General features: G+C 31.5%; 4 protein-coding genes across 12 annotated transcripts; 2 read left to right on the top strand and 2 right to left on the bottom strand.

The window, feature by feature from the left end:
* The first annotated feature begins 269 nt into the window (after positions 1–269).
* Positions 270–2,449, top strand: LOC122538843 (proliferating cell nuclear antigen). The gene is made up of 4 exons (XM_043673294.1): positions 270–605; positions 811–976; positions 1,137–1,281; positions 1,701–2,449. Exons 1-4 carry the CDS (start codon positions 385–387, stop codon positions 1,952–1,954), a joined length of 786 nt encoding a protein of 261 aa, XP_043529229.1. The 5' UTR covers positions 270–384; the 3' UTR covers positions 1,955–2,449.
* Positions 2,197–7,373, bottom strand: LOC122538841 (zinc finger protein 623). 4 transcript variants are annotated; one of them, XM_043673290.1, is made up of 6 exons: positions 7,280–7,373; positions 4,768–5,009; positions 4,160–4,681; positions 3,986–4,090; positions 3,738–3,887; positions 2,197–3,659 (listed from the first exon to the last, which is right to left on the bottom strand). In XM_043673290.1, the coding sequence occupies exons 2-6, from the start codon at positions 5,002–5,004 to the stop codon at positions 3,273–3,275; spliced, it is 1,401 nt and encodes a 466-aa protein (XP_043529225.1). In that variant the 5' UTR covers positions 5,005–5,009; positions 7,280–7,373; the 3' UTR covers positions 2,197–3,272. The 4 variants fall into 4 exon arrangements, with proteins under 4 accessions (XP_043529225.1, XP_043529224.1, XP_043529222.1 ...); XM_043673289.1 differs by lacking the exon at positions 7,280–7,373 and adding an exon at positions 6,419–6,925; XM_043673287.1 differs by lacking the exon at positions 7,280–7,373 and adding an exon at positions 5,915–6,115.
* Positions 7,374–7,794: 421 nt separating this feature from the next.
* Positions 7,795–13,280, top strand: LOC122538840 (palmitoyltransferase app). Of its 4 annotated transcripts, none has more exons than XM_043673282.1 (10): positions 7,795–7,960; positions 8,051–8,279; positions 8,440–8,759; positions 8,841–9,001; positions 9,134–9,292; positions 9,376–9,513; positions 9,593–9,747; positions 9,835–9,952; positions 10,025–10,137; positions 10,215–11,235. In XM_043673282.1, exons 3-10 carry the CDS (start codon positions 8,611–8,613, stop codon positions 11,034–11,036), a joined length of 1,815 nt encoding a protein of 604 aa, XP_043529217.1. In that variant the 5' UTR covers positions 7,795–7,960; positions 8,051–8,279; positions 8,440–8,610; the 3' UTR covers positions 11,037–11,235. The 4 variants fall into 4 exon arrangements, with proteins under 4 accessions (XP_043529217.1, XP_043529218.1, XP_043529219.1 ...); XM_043673283.1 differs by having other exon boundaries at positions 7,795–7,964; XM_043673284.1 differs by adding an exon at positions 12,506–13,280 and having other exon boundaries at positions 7,803–8,279; positions 10,215–10,317.
* Positions 13,281–14,229: 949 nt separating this feature from the next.
* On the bottom strand, positions 14,230–16,985 carry LOC122538842 (protein odr-4 homolog). Of its 3 annotated transcripts, XM_043673291.1 has the most exons (9): positions 16,781–16,985; positions 16,561–16,681; positions 16,372–16,378; positions 16,109–16,291; positions 15,813–16,015; positions 15,386–15,740; positions 15,103–15,316; positions 14,846–15,028; positions 14,230–14,764 (listed from the first exon to the last, which is right to left on the bottom strand). In XM_043673291.1, exons 2-9 carry the CDS (start codon positions 16,665–16,667, stop codon positions 14,607–14,609), a joined length of 1,410 nt encoding a protein of 469 aa, XP_043529226.1. In that variant the 5' UTR covers positions 16,668–16,681; positions 16,781–16,985; the 3' UTR covers positions 14,230–14,606. The 3 variants fall into 3 exon arrangements, with proteins under 3 accessions (XP_043529226.1, XP_043529228.1, XP_043529227.1); XM_043673293.1 differs by lacking the exon at positions 16,372–16,378 and having other exon boundaries at positions 16,572–16,681; positions 16,781–16,983; XM_043673292.1 differs by lacking the exons at positions 16,372–16,378; positions 16,781–16,985 and having other exon boundaries at positions 16,572–16,768.
* Positions 16,986–18,583: the final 1,598 nt, after the last annotated feature.

The raw sequence follows: 18,583 nt of genomic DNA, 5'->3' as shown, positions 1-18,583 counted from the left end.
AACTGGAGATTCTTGGTTTTTTTTTATTTGCCTTGCTATTCATATATTAGCGACTTGTATGTCAAAGTAAAATTTTCATATATATTACAAATGACATACAAGAGGACTGTTCTTTTTTTACGTAACATAAATAAATTACAATTCATATTATATTGGTAGTGTTTTATTAGATTGAAATTAAATTAAGTGAATGAAGTGTAAAAGTATACTTTGTAGGAAAATCAAAATTTGGAAAGTAAATGTAATTTCCGGAATGAAGTGCCATCTACTTCCTGGTCATTCGGCGGTAAGAAAGCGCGGGTATCGTTACCAGTGTAGTGCCACTTTTAATTGTCGGTACACTCGTCAATTGTGTGAGCCAGAAATTGAGAAAAATTAGTAAAAATGTTTGAAGCACGTTTAGTACAGAGTGCAATTTTGAAGAAAGTGTTAGATGCAATAAAAGATCTTTTAACTGAAGCCACCTTCGAATGTTCTGATTCGGGTATCCAAGTACAAGCTATGGACAATGCTCATGTTTCTTTAGTTTCTCTTAATCTTAGAAGTGACGGTTTTGATAAATATAGATGCGATAGAAATTTATCAATGGGCATGAGCATTGCGTGGTAAGATAATTTCAATGTAAAATTTATGAAGGTTATGTTTTCTTTTTTTGTAGTAGAATAAAGAATAGATCCTTTTAAACAAAAGAAATATTTGTTTAAAATTCTACCTTTTGATAAGAACAAAGTGTTTCATGTTTTTAAGTTTACATAACAAAATAAAGTTATATTAATTTTAAATAATGAAAATTAACAAACTGTTTTTTAGCATGTCCAAAATTCTACGATGTGCTGGTTCAGAAGACACAGTAACATTGCGAGCAGTAGATAATCCAGAAAATATTACGTTTATATTTGAATCACCAAATAAAGAGAAACTTGCAGAATATGAAATGAAACTTATAAATATGGACCAAGAACATCTTGGTATTCCTGTAAGATTCTATATACGTTATTATTATATATAGGACTCATTTTATAGAGAATGTAATTACAGAATTTATTAGTATTAGTAATATAATAATATTGTAATACATTATTATATAGAACTTATTTTTAAAAGAATATAATTATAGAATTTATTAATTGTTATAGGAGACCTCATATTCGTGTGTTGTAAAAATGCCATCTCAAGAATTTTCACGTATTTGTAGAGATTTAAGCCAATTTGGAGAATCAATAACATTTGCATGTTCTAAAGAAGGCATAAAGTTTAGTGCTACTGGAGATTATGGACAAGGTACAGTAAATTGTATTATGCAATAAGAGAGAATAACAGAAAGGACTGTATTAGTTTAATTATTTTAATTATATAATACTTACATTAATTAAATAATATTTGCTGTGAGCCCGTAACATCTTGTAGTTCATACACTGTTGAAACACAGGAACTACACAGTAACTGCCCGAGATTATGTTCTAAAATGTTCTGAAAAATATTCATTTGTTTGACCTTCATTGTTATGAAGAGTAGGTCATATATGCGTTTATGTATATGTTTGTTTATATTTATACTTAAAGGAAATATTTCTTCCTGTAATAAAATTCATTAAAATACAAATGAATTATGAAAAATGTGTATTGCAAAATGTAAAAATATATCTATACAATTAATTGTTATAAATTACAGTTGCACTCATGTAAATTATTTTTTTCCAGCCACTGTTAAATTAGCACAAACAGCAGATGCAGATAATGAAGAAGAAGCAGTGGTTGTTAATATGCAAGAACCAGTAAAACTAACATTTTCATGTCGTTATCTTAATTGTTTTATAAAGGCTGGGCCCCTGTGTGCACAAGTACAACTATCAATGTCTAATGATGTGCCCTTAGTATGTGAATACAAAATTGGAGACATTGGGCATATTAGATATTATTTGGCACCAAAAATTGACGATGACGAAGAAAATTAAATTTTTGAACACTTTCAGATTCTTAAATGTCTCTTTTAGTATATAAACCATAACATCAATAGAATGTATTGTAGCATTACTTTAACTTCATGTGTTTCGATTTTTTTAGTTTTGTATTTATCATATTATCAAAGATTAAGTATTTTCAAGATTTTACTAAAAACAAAATAATCGTATTACTTAGATAAAAAAAGGTATATTTTGATATTCATTATTGAGGAACGATTAAGGATAATTAAAAATACTTTGAAGGTCGTATATTTAAATTTTACATTTAAAAGTCATTTGGCTCGTCACAGTGTTAGCGCAACGTAGAATTGACACTAAGATTCATAATAGAGTGACACGATCATGATTAACATGGTAATGTGGTGTCAATCTTATAAGATTCATATTGTTACCGTCTCATAAACTGTGACAATATTTTGATAATGTTGCATTTTTTATATGTAAGAAGAACTCAATATATTTCCAAAACATTTGATAAATTTTGAATTATGTGTTATTCCTTATACCCTAGCCTAATTGAAATTCAAATTTTTCCTTATTTTTAATTATCTTATTTCTTATACTTTTTGTGTATAAGCTAGTTTAATATAAAAATACATAATTAGTTTACGAGCTGAGGGAATAAGTGGGCTACCGTGGATGGAATAGCCTAGAAGTATACAGTTAAATCTTACATAATTTGGATTTTATATAGTTACTAAATAATTATATATTAATCAATAGATGTGATTTATACTATGAATTATTTTACACGCACATACTGCGAAGACCTGTATATCGTTAATCCTTAATCTTACACGTTTAAATGAAATTTGTAATCAAAATAAATATTTTTCATATCTTGTTTTATATTCAAAAAACGAATTTAAATAGCAACGAAACGAGACACTTTGGCAATAGTAATCAGCCTCTTTGGTTTTAAAGCCCTGGTATTGCTTTTGTGTTTTTAACATAATAGTTTCACATTTAAAATTAAAACGATTATTTTTATACATAATAAAATTGATGGAAAATATGTATTCACATTAATTACGAAAAAAGAATACCGAAGTTATCCATTTAAGGTGAAATAAAACTAATCAAGCTGTTAATACCTACTCATTTTCAAAGAAGATGTCACGTGCATCAATAATATTTAATTATTTGGACCAATTTGACTTGTTTATATGGGATTATCAATGCATATACTGTTCCTTCAGTCTATAAATATAATTTTAAAAAGTATAAGATGATGTCGCGTGACATTTACCCTGTAAATGAAGTATTAACAAGAAAAAGAACATGTACAATTGAAAAATTATATATGGGCTTAAGCATTCGCGTTGCCATTACTCCCATATAGGCTGGGATGTACATATTTGTCATGCAATGTCCTTAAATGCCTTAGTAAATTACTTTTTACGTTAAAGCCTTTTTTACAATAGGAACAAAGAAAAGGCTTTTCCCCTGTATGCGTTCTTTGGTGAATTACCATCGATGCATGACTTGGAAATTCTTTTTGACAAATGTTGCATAATTTTTGATGACTGTGAACCCTTTTTGGTTTAGGAGGTGCGGAGTTGTTCATCAGAGCTAATTGTTCTTCTGTGTGTTCCGTTTGTATATGGCGTACCCATTCTTGCGGCGTTGAATACATATTACCACAAAGATCACATTTTAAAGGAGGAAAATCCTTGCTGTCATCATCCACATCACCCTGTGATGTGAAAAACATGCACATAATGATGATCTCATTTAACATCCAAAAAATATTAAGTAATATTTATGTTCTTACCTTCCTCTTTTTTCTTCGATTTTCAGTCATATCAGCATGTGTAAATTCAATGTGTCTCACCCAGTCTGATGGCCGATTAAATGTTTGACTGCACATGTCGCACGTTAACGGGCTATATTCTTCCTCCTCATCTGCGCTATGTACGATTTCCTGCAATGAATAATATGATATGGTATTAAAAAGAATTTCTTACATACATCATTTATTTGAGACAATGTTTTTGTCTCGTACGTACAAATACTACGTACTGGTTTTATATCGATCTCGTGGTCTATCGTTAATGACTCCGATGGATCAATAGTTTCCTCCCAAATTGGTTCGTCTTTTACTAAAAGTTCCAGGTTCAATTCGGTCTGAAACGTGGGACAAAATGAGAATATTTTATTCTATTTGATAAATTCTATCATATAAGATCATCTTACGTTTTCACCATCTTCGCTTTTAGACTTATTAGACTCCACATCACTGTTAGTAGTTTTTCTTTTTTTTCCATTGGTTTCCACATTTTCCTTATTCTTGTTCTGTTCGTTATTTTTATTTTCCTCCAAAACTTTCTTAGACTCTGGTTCGCTAATCTTCTCCTCAATTTTTTCAATACTCTTTCTCTCTGAGGTAGGTTTCTGAGGTTGAACGTTATTTTGCATCGGTGTGGTCTGTTGCGTATTCTCGACGATTTTCTCCGTACTTGGTTGAACCAGTTTGATTTTTTGAATTTGACCGGTTAAAGGTGGCTGTTCCCGCTTATCTCGCTCCACCTTCTGATTATTCGACTGTATATTCTCCTTTTTACTTCCGGTATTAGATCTCCATAAACCTCGTACGCGCAGTATATCACCCGCTTTTAAAACACCTTCTAATTGATCATTTGTCACCGTGGCTTCGCCGCTGTACATGTATTGAATTAGAATTTTTAATGTGCGATATCCAATTTCTGTTGGTAATACCTGTAGTATAATATTACACTATTGATTTGTCTCGTACGATTTATCCGTTAAAAGACCAATAATGGAACGAGGAAAGATATACGAACCACGATTATTGGAGCGTTTGTATTTGCACCAAAGTGGCATGTTTGAAAAATATGACTGAGATACGATGAACAAGCGGCAAGGACAAATCGATGAGCCGCCACGTGCCGGCCGCAGGATGTTGCTAACAAAACATCTGCGAAGGATTCTGAATGGAGTAACGTCGCGACAGAGCTGTGCAGATGCGCGCCATAGCTGTGCCATTTAAGTTGATAATTCTCCGAAGCGGCGATGGCCATCTTTTCTATATCGTTGACAAACAGGAAAAAAAGCATTTCGTTACGGACTTTATAGTGGACAATGCCTAATAATATATATATTTTATTGTTGTATTTATTAAGCCTGTTGCGCCAACCGCGTTTCATTTATATTAGTGCAATTTTTGTATCGTACGTACACGAGAGAATTTTGTAAAATAATATGCAATAAAAAATTGATAGAAGAATTTCAAGAAAATAATAATTTGTTTCATTAAGATTTAACGATGTCAATAATTTTGCAAAAATATCATTACTGTTTCTTTCTCTAATATTTGCATACTTTCCTTCGTATAGTAAACAAATAATCGTTATTTCGCAATAATTGTCCACGATTATTTTATTACTAACATTCTATTTGAATATCAGAGCAGTGCACAATAAATGTCGAAGACACTTTGTCTGCGAATTTCTTTTCTTTTGATCGAACTCGGATCTCGCGACGTCGAACGTTTCCCAATATATTTGTTTCCGTTCCTAAAATCACAGGGAGAAACATCACGAAGAAAGTGTTATGATACAGATGTTGGCTCGATTTCTATGCAATGTTAAACGAATTTCGAACGAAATACCGGAATGGTAATGAAATAATTACGCACTCTCTTCAGCACCCCACATTCACACCCTCTGAATCCTCGTTAACGTTCAACGATCGTGCACGTTGTACACAATGCCTTTTGGAAAAAAGGAATCCTGTTACGCGGGACAAAACGTCGTCGACTCGAAATCAATGATTTTAGATCGTTTTCCGTAGCGAGGATCACTGATTGCTCAGCGCGTAAACGGTTGCATGATATTGCCGCTCGTCGCACGAACGTCGAAGCACAGAGAACAAAAATCTCAGCTGCAAAGCGTTTCACCAGCGCGTCGTTACGTTTGTCAACGTGGTTACCTGACGACATTGGCCAGAACTTCGCTACGCGTCACCCGGCTTCACTTCTCTCCTGTTTCTCTTATTTTTAATTGTAACACGATAATCTTCAAGATCTGCGGCACCACACAGTGTGTCTCGCACGCGTCGTTGGTGTTTTGAAAGGCGCTTCGCGCGGATACGGGACACGGGGCAGATATGAGCATCGAACCGCCGCGTAGGGACCTAAAAATCGATATTTCGGTCTTTGCTCCATCCTCTCCGGCGGTGCAGCCGTGCTCGCTTTCGCGGCTAGGTAGGGTGCCCCCCTGTTCATCATCGATTTTCCCGGCTACCAATCGCACGCATCCATTTATCGCATCGATCGCCCGAGCTGATTTCAGCGTTTGCGTCCGTCCGTCCATCCGCCCGCTCCACGATTCATACCCGTGCACCCCGCCGCACCCGGCCCCTTTCCCCACACCCTGCTCTACATCCCGTCCTCTGTTCAACCTCCCACCCTGAAACCACCTCGCCAGCTACTACCTTAAGCCGTATAGACGCGACTAAATGCGACCCTTCACGATCCTTTTCGTCAGCGACGCCGGACACCACGATATCCCTTGGCCTGCGTTATCCACGATGCCTCAATGTTGATTCTGTTGCCTGTTGATATCCCTTAGCCTCTCTCCCTTAGCTCGCTTCTTGCCACACGATCTTTTCACGTTGTTCGGCTAATGCACTCTTGATCGGCAATTTTTGAACATTTGCTAATTGTTAAAAACAGTTAACTACGAGTTAACTCGTAGCCGATCAATAATGTGTTAGTATATTTGACGCTCGTTACAAATCGGAGCGTACCGATCACGTTAAAACATACAAGATTAAAGAGTCTCTTGTCGTCTTTAGCGATGCGTTGTGTATATTGATTTTTTCAAATTTGCGTAATGGTTTTACGACGTGGCATCGGCAGTCTAGGGTTCGGTCAAATGTAATCGGCGCAATCTTTGTTTGTGGCTCGATTTGTTTAATTTAAAAGTACGTCATTATTTGTCGAGACAGGTGACATTTTTTTTTCTACAAAAAAACTTAAATTCAGGTGGCTGAACTTAAATTCAAAAGAGATAGTAAAAGAGATATACGTTATTAATACGTTAGCTTACCTATTGTACGCTATGTTATTATATCGTTTAACGATCGCTTTTTTTCTCTTAAGAATATACGTTGTTATTCAATATTATAGCAGTATAAACATCGAATAAAATATCACGATGTTTCTTCAAATCTCCTTGTAATATAGTTCATTAATTTGAAATACTTGATCTATAGATCTTTATGAGGCAATATTATAGGGTTAATTTGTGCAGTAAAATTTTAGGATCGCCGATAATTTGTTCCTAAACATACCTGAAGATGGCGTTCATAGTGAGATTCTTCGATTTTCAAGATTTTGTTTGAATGTGCGCACGTGTATATGTGACGATGTACTGCATTGCGTCGACGACCCATTTTGCAATATAGAAGCGATAAGTTGCACACCCTCCTGCCATTAAATAATCAATCCTATGGTTTGAACTGCGATTCCCTATGTGCATAATCAATCTGCGTGATCACTGTCATTCCTTCAGTGTGTTTCAATCTAAATTAATTAAAAAGTTTATACTGGTTAGACAATTAAGAATTTATCTTTTCATATTTTTTTGGAAATTCTGCTTCGTTGTACAAATGAATATTACTAACAGTAACAGACATAAGTGGAGTATCTGAAGACGCGATTCAATGCGATTTTTACGCATTCTCGTGCGTTTAAAGTCACAAGTCTTCTTTTATTATCGATTTTTCGCTGAATGTATCGCACTTGAAATCGAAATCGGTTTCTGGGCTAGGTCACGTGGCAATAAGATCACGTGGCGTTTCTGCATACTCCGTTAGAGGGAAGCACAGGTAATCTCGAGCAAACACGATGGCCAACAATTCTTTCCCGTAAATATATACGTTATTGTCATCGAGATAAGGTCGCTTGACTAAAACTATGCAACGGCTTTTCAAAACGTAATGCATGTCGCGGCATTAGAGACTCTATCAAGGGTGCGTAAATGTTATTTGTATGTCACGTGCCGAAGTGTGACCTACAAGTGAATTTTCGTTTCTGAATTTTCTTTGGCTATGATCCTTTAGCTGGTGAAGTCGGTGGCCTCCGTGAGACAGTAGCGATGCTGTCTCGAAAGTGAGTTCATGGCTGTTTATAGAACGCGGAAGAAAGTAAACGAACCCGTTTAATCTGTTTAAAACGACGATTTTCATAAAATATGAGTGTCATCGTGTTTTCTGCAATGGAAACAATTAGGTTACGTTGACATTGAGCGCAGTTCTATAGAAGTACTGAACAACACGAGCAATTTGTACGGTAGGTTGATCTTTTATTTATATAAACTAACAATGTACGTGAAAGCGCACACTAGTTAGTGTTCCGAATTTAGACATCTGTAAATAATCTTTGTAAAGGTTGAATAAAGTAAAACAAAATCTGTATGAATCAGTGTGGTTATTCTCGAAATGTGTTGCAGTTTATTGACAGAGGGTAGATAAAGAATCAAGATGAAATATGATTGCTTGAACATTCATATGATGACGTTAAATAATCACTATGTAGCTCTAACGAATTATCTCGTACAAATTGGGTGTTACATATTTGTATATACAAGCAGTGTGTAAAGCAATCTGCTTACATTCACAAAATGCCACACATAACACGAAAATGGGAACTTTTCCCAGGCAGAAATCGATTTTGTTGTGATGGTAGAGTAATGATGGCACCACAAACTGGAGTATTTTACGTGACTGTGTGCCTCATAGCTGGAACAAGTGGATTATTCTTTGCTTTCGAGTAAGACTGTTTTTATACAAATCATTATATACACAACTACATAAGATGTAATTCTAATAGTTTCACGTATTTTTTTTTTAGCTGTCCATTTTTAGCAGTTCATATAACACCAGCTATACCAGTTATTGGTGCTCTGCTATTTATTTTTGTAATGTCTGCTTTGTTCAGAACAAGCTTCAGTGATCCTGGAGTTATTCCAAGAGCAACGCTTGATGAAGCTGCTTATATTGAAAAACAAATTGGTACATACAAATATACTTTCTACAAATAAATCTTATTAATTTTACGTTTTAATATATTATAAAAATTATATTCAATTTTATTGATGGATTTTATTTTAATTAAAAAATTTTGTTTTTTACATATTGGTAAAGAGGTACCAAACAATGGTAATTCTAAAATGTATAGACCCCCACCTCGAACAAAAGAGGTATTAGTCAAAGGACAGCCAGTGAAGTTAAAATACTGTTTTACTTGTAAAATATTTAGACCACCAAGAGCTTCACATTGTAGCTTATGTGATAATTGTGTAGGTATGTATATTTTTTGTTTCTTTACGACTGATTTTGTAAAAATTACTTTTATATGAATCTAGAAGTATATAATATATTTTTAGAGAGATTTGATCATCATTGTCCATGGGTGGGAAATTGTGTTGGCAGAAGAAATTACAGATATTTTTATGCCTTTATTGTGTCCTTGGCATTTCTTTGCGTTTTTATATTTGCATGCGCTGTTACACACTTAATAATGCGTAAGTAAATTAATTAAAAGAATGAATGGTAAAATAATTAGATTAGAAATGTTAAAATTTTTTATTTATTTAATTATAGTTACAAGAGATGAAAGGCCATTTTTAGAAGCAGTAAAGATATCTCCTGGAAGTGTTGTTGTAGCAATTATATGCTTTTTTTCTGTTTGGAGTATTCTTGGTCTTGCTGGTTTTCATACATATTTAACTACTAGCAATCAGACAACTAACGAGGATGTAAATATTATTTTTAACCTATACCTATTATAATTATTAAATAATAATCATTACATAATTTTAAAATAATGTAAATCATTTTTATAGATTAAGGGATCATTTTCTATTAAAACAGGACAAGAAAGTTTTAATCTGTATAGCCAAGGAAATATATGTGGAAATTGTTTCTACGTATTATGTGGACCAGCACCACCTAGTTTAATCGGTAACTCTTTTAATTTCTTGATTTTAATTAAATTATTTTCATATTCTAATTTTTGGATATCGATTGTTATAGATCGAAGAGGTATAGTAACACCTGAATATCGCGCAGAACAAGAAAGAGTTGGTGGTGACAGTGTAATTACTAATAATAAAACGTATGGTACAGTGAAAATCGTACAACCACAGGTATTGAAATCAATTTCCTTATATTCTATATACGTTATTATTTATATATAGTTTTTTTTCTGTTTTTATGATTGCAGTCTAATGGTACAACCGTTCAAGCAAATCCCAGTCCCGATCTCACAGGTTCCATGAATAATCTCGTTTCTGGGCAACATTCACCACAAATTGAATCAATAAACGGTGAGTTAAGCCTTTTAAGGCATACCGCACATTATCCCGAAGATCTTCCAAAATATCCACGACACTACATTAATGATATCTATGCTCAGGCATATGCGCGACAACATTGTTTTCAGGAACCTATGAAACATGTAAAGTATGATACAGAAATAGCAAATCCAGATTTTCAAAAATATCCTTGTAGGTGTGAAGAAAATTTACATAAATATTCTCATAGGTGTAGAGAAGAGTACCATAGATGCTCAGATAATAATTTAATATACGACCAGTGTGTCGGCGATCAAAAATATGGTATTGATCTTCAAAAATATCCACAAAGATATTCCGAGGATCCTATACGATATAAAATTGATGATAAAGCCGTTTATACTGATCTCCAAAAATTTCCACAATGCTATTCTGAAGATCCATTACGAATTTCTCAATCTCAACATACCCTTAAGTATAATAACCTGAGATGCACTGTTCACGGTTTAAAATATCCAATATCAAAGAATCTCTTGCCAACTGTTGTAATGTCACGTATATTAGGGACAGAAGGAATGCCAATTATTGGTCAAAATGCAATAGGACTTGCAGTTAACAGATTTGGTTCAGGACCTTTAACTAATGCTTTTTCTTATGCAGACAATACTTTATGTCCAAATGATAATACTGAAGAAGATCTTTTAAATCGGAGATTTATTATGAGCTCAATAAGCGATAATGATGATATTTAATTTTCATTAAAAATAATTTTTTTCTTTAACATTTTGAAATGATACTGTTTCATTTATTGAAAAATATTTAACGGCTATGACACACTTGTGTGTTAAAAAATTTTTTTAGTGTTAGAATCAAAATAGTAATATAAGTTTTAATGTTCTATCCCTTTACTATTAGCAGATGCTTATAAACAAAATTTTAAATAAAATTTAATAAATGTGTATATAAATATTAGTGAAAGTAATAATATATAAAATGATATTATGAATATTAACAAAAGTAATCATTATTACGATGATTGTTCATGTTTTAGTACTTATATAGATCTTTATAAACAAAACATTCAAGTTGAATTTGATTGTTATTAATAGAGATTTATTTATTTTTCGACTATTCAATTTGGTATTGAATATATAGATATTTTTTTTAATGAAAGAGAAAGAAGAAATTAATATTCTTGTTATAATGTTATATATCTTGACTGAGAATGGGACTGAAATACTAGTTTCATTATAATTTTTAATACTTCATTATGTTGTACTTTTTAAAAATACGCAGATAATTAAAGTTATTTAGTTTTACATTATGTAGTATAATATAAGCAAATTGAAATATGATATATTTAATTCAAACTCATTTTGCAATGTTAATCTTTAATATTAAAAAGAAATTAATTTGAACATATAGATTTGAACCATCATCAAGTGTATAAAGTAACTAAGTTTTTTACTATTTAGCCGTACTTTTACACAATTCAATAAATTATATTTCTTTGTTGTTTAAAAATTACGTCCTGTTATCGAGGGCTCAGAGCATACCGTTTGGTAAGTTAATTTTGCTTTATTCCACTTGTCATTGTGTGTATGTTTAATACAAATGAACAGATATTTATTAATGTTAATAAACACTTTAAACACAATGTATACGTCCCACATTTTTGGAGACTAATTTCGAAATGTTACATCAATATGGTTTATGGATTGTGACTAATTAATTAGTTCTTATTACGGGCATTGGATTGTGAAAATACAATATGTATATAAATATATGTATAAATAAAAAATACGCACACAGTTTCACATATGTAAGGGATATTTTATAGATTTATGTTCATATGTGTAATGTTAAAATTATATAGTATACAACAATAATCATGTAAGTCGTTTATTACTATGATTTTTGGTTTTAGTTATATACACAAAAAAATATTAATACGTCACCTTTACTGCCTGGAATATTTTCTTTATTGCAATTTAGTTTTTATTTATTTCATTTATTTATGCAACAAAATTACACAGTCAGTACTGCACTTCTGCAATGAGCTACATTATATAATTTTTGTTGCTAATGAGCGTTTATAACGGCTTATTGGACTTCAGTGGCAATTATTGGAACTCTAATATTTTTTATATATTATTTATGACTTGTATATATGTATATAAATTTTTTAATACATTTTATTGTTATTGACATTTGTTTTTAGGTAGTACCACAAACAGCGTGAGTCAACTTGTTACCAATGAAGTACCACTAGCATCACTTAATATAGCTCCAATTGATATCGATGAAATTGCTCCGTTGCCTTCCCGTCAGAGTGTCGTGGTTTCATCCACGTTAGATACGTCCTCTATACCTTCGGTAACTGTAACAACACCTTTGTCTGCATCTAGACTTAGATTGTTACAAGATACTACCATGATAGAGTCTGCTTTAGACTTAGATTCGCTGGAAGATGCAAGCGTTGGTAGAGGCAGTCAAGCAGGACTTATAAAAATGGGAGCAGTCTAAACTAAATCTATTTTATCTAGTTAAATTTTATCTTAGATTATAGATTAAGTTTTTATCTAGTTAGATTATAGCTTTTAAAATCCTCTACGCTTACCAAAGAATAGTGCAGGTCGAATTCCATTTCTTTCTTTCTTATTGTATTCTTTGTATACCTATATAAAAATTTAATAATATTGTATACTTACGATATGTAGGCGCACAAAGTTTGTGCATGAGTAAGAGAGTGGAATTATTACTAGGTTTAGTTATAATTTGGTTAAATTTTAATTAATTTAATGAAAAGTTGAGTGTGACAGTGTAACATATTTTTATTTTTGATCTGCACTATTCGTTCATTACATTTAGCATTGTTAATTCCATTCCAGCCATTCACATCTTTCTTTTTTCATTATATAAAGTTAATAAATGAAAATATTCTCTATCTATTACATAATATATGTATAAAAGAACAGATTATAAAAATGTGGTGATTTGACATATATTCTTACTATTATATATAAACAGATGATATGTGGGTTAAGGAAAATGTATTACTTAATCATCTTTTAACATAAATTTATATACATATTTTTATGTTAACATAAACTCCAATTTCTTATTTTTATCATGCAATGTATTAGAATAACAGATTTCACTTCTAACTGGAATAATATCTATATTTTAAACAATAATATCTATATCAAATAAAGATTTTTCATTAAATATCGAATTAAAAATACGAAGAAAAAGTGTAGTAGTTAATGTATATGCAAATTATAATAGAAAATGTTTATACGTATTTAAACAAGATACTACTGAAAAAGAAAATTTGGAAAAATTATAATTTTTTATTTTATTACTAATTGCTACTAGCTAAATATTATTTAATTTTACTTTTCTACATTGGTAAACAAGTATTGTCTTGTTTAGTCAATTTGCTATGTACAGTGTAAAGAGACTTTTGTATATACAAGAATTTTCATAAACGTTAGTATAGTTTTGCAGGCATTTGAACAATTTGTTATAAGGCAATGTGAATTGAATCAAGCATTTTCAAAATAGAAGTATCACTGCCTAGTTTATAAATAACTTATGCATCGACATTGCATGTCATTATTTAATTTGGTATAATCATAAAATAAACATTATTTATATGGTGAATTAATGAAAAAAGAAACGATTTTACTAGTTGTCATTTTATCTTATAAGGATTGCCATTATATTGATTTTGAGAGTATTTTTTTGTACATATTTTGCGTGTATAATACTATATGTATATATTGTGTAGATGTTATCATGATAAGATAATATACCATAAGTTAAAACTAATATGTTATATCATATTTAAACCTATTTCAAAAATTCTTTAAGAGATACAAGATGATGATGATGATGCACGTAACTTCTTGAAATGTAGAAATAATTAAGTATTACAATAAATAGGAAAAAGTATTTTTATTCAATTGTCTTACATCAATTGTATACTTTTACAAAAATATTTAATTATGACATAAAATATTGGAATAAAATTATTGATACGATGTTATTTTTCGTGGATATCTTCAACGTTATACATGATTTATAATATAGGTTTATAATTTAATACTTTTACACAATAATTTACAAATATCGCGATCTGTCGAAGTCTCTGTATACATAAATATATCATCATCATGTTAAAACAAATGTTTTCAATTATTATCGTCATTTTTCATGCGCTGCGCGCTCCTAAATCATACTGACTTGTGTTAAAATGTACAGATTTTATACTTTACATGTTATAATAAAATATACATTCGTTCTTTTACATATAAATATTAATAAAGCTTTTGTATTATAATAGCAAGAATCACAATTAAAATTGCAATACTGAAACTTGCAATATATATTTTTGTTTGATGATTTCCAGATGAATCTATATTAAGATCAGTAGTTTTTACATCAATTTTATTTTGAGAATAAAATTCTGAAGGATCTGTTTTAAAAAAATTTATGATAATGCACATATATACAAATATTTTATGTAATTTTTTTTTTATAAACGTATAATACTTACCAGCTTCAAGTTCAATGTCTTTCTGAACATTATTTTCCTGAACCTCTAAGTCTAGTAGTTCTTGCAATGATAAAAGAGCTTCTTGAGGTCCTTCACCAGGAAATAGATAGTCTGACAATGTTACCTTACTTTCTGGTAATGCTATTAATACTCTTCTCGGAGGTTCGTGTAACGTTATATTTTCTGAGAGAAAATAATAAGATAAACAATTTTTTAGAAATTTAATTTAATAATTCTTTATATATTGAAATAAATACCTTCTGGAGATCCATTTTCCTCTTCAATTAAACTATCCCAATGCATTTCTAATCTACTTGCTAATGACCTTATTATGTCTTGCTTTATTGCGATATTAGCTTCTTCAACATTTGCTTTTTGATGAAGGAAAGTTCTACTTACTAATTGTCCAACCAAACGTATGGACGCACTGCACGGTGTTATTTTTACATCCGAGTTCATATTCTTCTCTTCCTAATAATTTACAAAATAATCCGAGTTATTTAACCAAATATAAATTTAAAGAATTTAACAAATACTTACACACGGAATATATAAGTTAATTTGAATGGACTGGTCATTATTATTTTTTTCATTATTTTTAGAATTCTTTTCATCTTTCTTGCTTTTACTAATTAATTCTAACGTATCGTCCGGAGATCGAACTTCTCCTTCAATAACAATAAGGGAAGATTCAATAATATCCGATACGCTCTTTAAAATATCTTGCAATTGTTTTTTAAGAGTTTCCGGATCTTTATTAGCAGCAATCAGAAACAGACGATCGAAGTCTACAAGCGCCTCTAGTTGATGCCATTTGGTTGCTTTAGCTTGAAATTTCCAGTCTGCTGGTTTTAATATTCCATTCGTATGGATTTCTACAGATTTACAAGTGTATCTAGAAAAATCGTAGAGAATCAAACAAGAGATAAAAGACATTTAAGGTTGAGTATGTTACAGTGTATTATACTTTTGTGTAACACTATTTAAATTTAAAATAAGATGCTCTTCATTGTTATCTCCACATAAGTATTTATTACATGATAAATTCTTTTGCATCGTTGCAAGAACAGATCTCAACTTTTGGACATTGCTATTATTATTTGTGATATCTTCCGGACCAACAATGAATGTTCCAAGGACACGCATTCCGCCAGGCAACATTCTAGTGACCTGAAAACATTAAAAACTCTATAGTCACTTGGAGCTGCAAACTTTAATGACGTTTCTTTGACTTATTATTTAAAGTAGAATGGAGGTATTAACATGTTTAGCGTGATCTGCAACCCAGCTTTCAGGTATATCTTTCACCGCTCTAATATGATTTTCGACAGCAGTATTTTGTTCAGCTTCTGTTGTGGAGCTAAGCAATGTCTCCTCCACCACATTTTTACCAAGAGGTGGTGGTGTTTTCGCTAAATGCACGATATAGTCTCTTTGACCGACGCTCTGCAATGTTAATTACAATACAATTTAAATTAGATGACACAGTGAAATCGCTGAAACATTGACAATCAGAACATCCTAACCTTTCGTCTAACGCAACAATTCCAAAAGGAGTATAAATTAAATTAAATTGCATGTATCACGACAGAGATATCTAACTAGAAATTTATGACTTTCATTCATTGAAATGAATTTCGCTAGGCGCGTTTTAGAATTACATATGTTAGAACGAATGAATACAAGGAAAGGTGACGAATGAAATTGGAACATACAAAACTCGAACCTGTCCCACAATTAGTCCTATCGTATATTCATCTGGTTTCGCCAGTGACGTCAAATAATTGTGAAGACGTTCCTCCGCGTATACAGTTCGTCCCATTGCTTTTGACGTTTCTACAAACACGTAAAAATATATCGCAACTTCCTACGATATGTGCTTACACTGTGTATCATATATGTATCACGCTTGAATCGTATACGTATATAACGTACCAGTTGAATACTTGTTACAAGTTGCGAGAGAGATGCTTTGATCTATTACGAAGAATTGGTAAGAATTTTTATTCGTGTATTCTGCAGATCGAAAGAGATGTAGAAAGAAAGCTTAGGGTGCAATAAGAATTATGCAATTGTAAAAGTTCGCAGACGGATTTTTATAATTAATTTTTTCGGCAAATAAAGATTCGATCGATTTATGGACATGTAGCGACCTCTACTTCGAAGAATTTAGATCAACGACATCTATGTTCCGTTGAGATGTGTATTTAATATAAACAATAGAATATTTAAAAATAGCTATTAATTTTATTATCACCATAGAAATGTTTACTGACACTTATATATATTGTAGCCATAGTAGAAATTCTTCATTCGTTNNGTTATTTCGTTATTTCGTCATTTAACTTTCATTATGTAATCTTCATTAAATTATTAGTAATTGTATATTTTGTGATATTGATATTTTTATATAAACAACTAAAATTAATTACGGAGTTATTATTTATTTATAGTATTGTGATATAAATATAAATATAATCACTATAGACATTGAAATGCTAGCGCCGCGTAGCGGAGAAACGGTGGAACTAATCGCTATTGTTATCCTTGTCGCGCAATACTGTCCTCTTTGTCTACTACGCTATGTGCATCTGTCCTTGTTGCGTTCATTTACGATAGAAGTAGTGCTGCCATCTATCAGATGTTCTCATTATTATCTCCTTTTAGTTTCAATTGAAATTGATAAATGGCAGAATCATCCGTAGATATGTAGGAACTGTAGTGGTAAGGCAGGATTCTGTCGAAGGTTCTCGTACAAATAAATATAATCTTTTTACAGTATATATATATAATCTTTGGTTTATTTCCTCTAGCTAATATCACAGATGTACGCTTACAAATTTTTAGTACAGAGTGTTTCTTACCAGCGGTAGTAGTAGACGAAGCGGAAGTAACGAAAATAGTAGGCCTTTTTCCTCTTCGCAACCAGGTTTTATACCCTTGTTGATTTGTGAAGAGGGAGAAAATTCTTTTCCCGCGTTTCTTCGGTTTTTCCGAGTTTTTTATTTTTTTCCAAAAAAGGTGTCGCTGCATGTTTTATTGAAAACTCACTTTGCGACGGAAAGTTGAGCGGATATAGGTGGCACTGTTTCAAATTGCGCGGAGTAGTGCTACAGATAAAGAGTGCAACAAAGAGAGATATATGCAATGTGACAGACAAAGAGAGCAATAAAGTACGACAAAGATAACAATAGCGATTAGTTACACCATTTCTCCGCTACGCGGCGCTAGCATTTCAATGTCCATAAATCGATCGAATCTTTATTTGTGGAAAAAACTAATTAAAAAAATCAGTTTGCGAACTTTTACAATTGCATAATTCTTATTATACCCTAGGTTTCTTTCCTATATCTCTTTCGATCTATAAGATGCACGAATAAAAATTCTTATGAATTCTTCGCAATAGATCGAAGCTTGCACGCTAAGAGCGATTATTTTTAAATATTTTAAAAACTTTTTGAGATGTTATCATGAGCTTTTGTCTGTCGTTATTTTCAGCAAATTTGCTTTACTTTTTAATATAAAATAATGTAAATGTAACGCTTAATTGGCTGAATTAACGATGTAGAATATTATAAATATTAATATGTAGAAATCATTATAAATATTAATGATGTAGAAATACAAGAATTGTATTTGTGAGAGATTCGGGAACGTAACGATTCCTTGTGGCTGTTTAAAAAGAAATTGTAAATTAGACTTTTCAAACATTTTACTTTATTCTCAGTTATCCTTGTT

The sequence above is a fragment of the Frieseomelitta varia genome, unplaced genomic scaffold (genome assembly GCF_011392965.1).
Source record: "Frieseomelitta varia isolate USP_RPSP 00005682 unplaced genomic scaffold, Fvar_1.2 scaffold_182, whole genome shotgun sequence".
Taxonomy (NCBI): domain Eukaryota; kingdom Metazoa; phylum Arthropoda; class Insecta; order Hymenoptera; family Apidae; genus Frieseomelitta; species Frieseomelitta varia.
The sequence above is the reverse complement of the archived record's forward strand: the minus strand, read 5'-3'. Positions and strand labels throughout refer to the sequence as shown.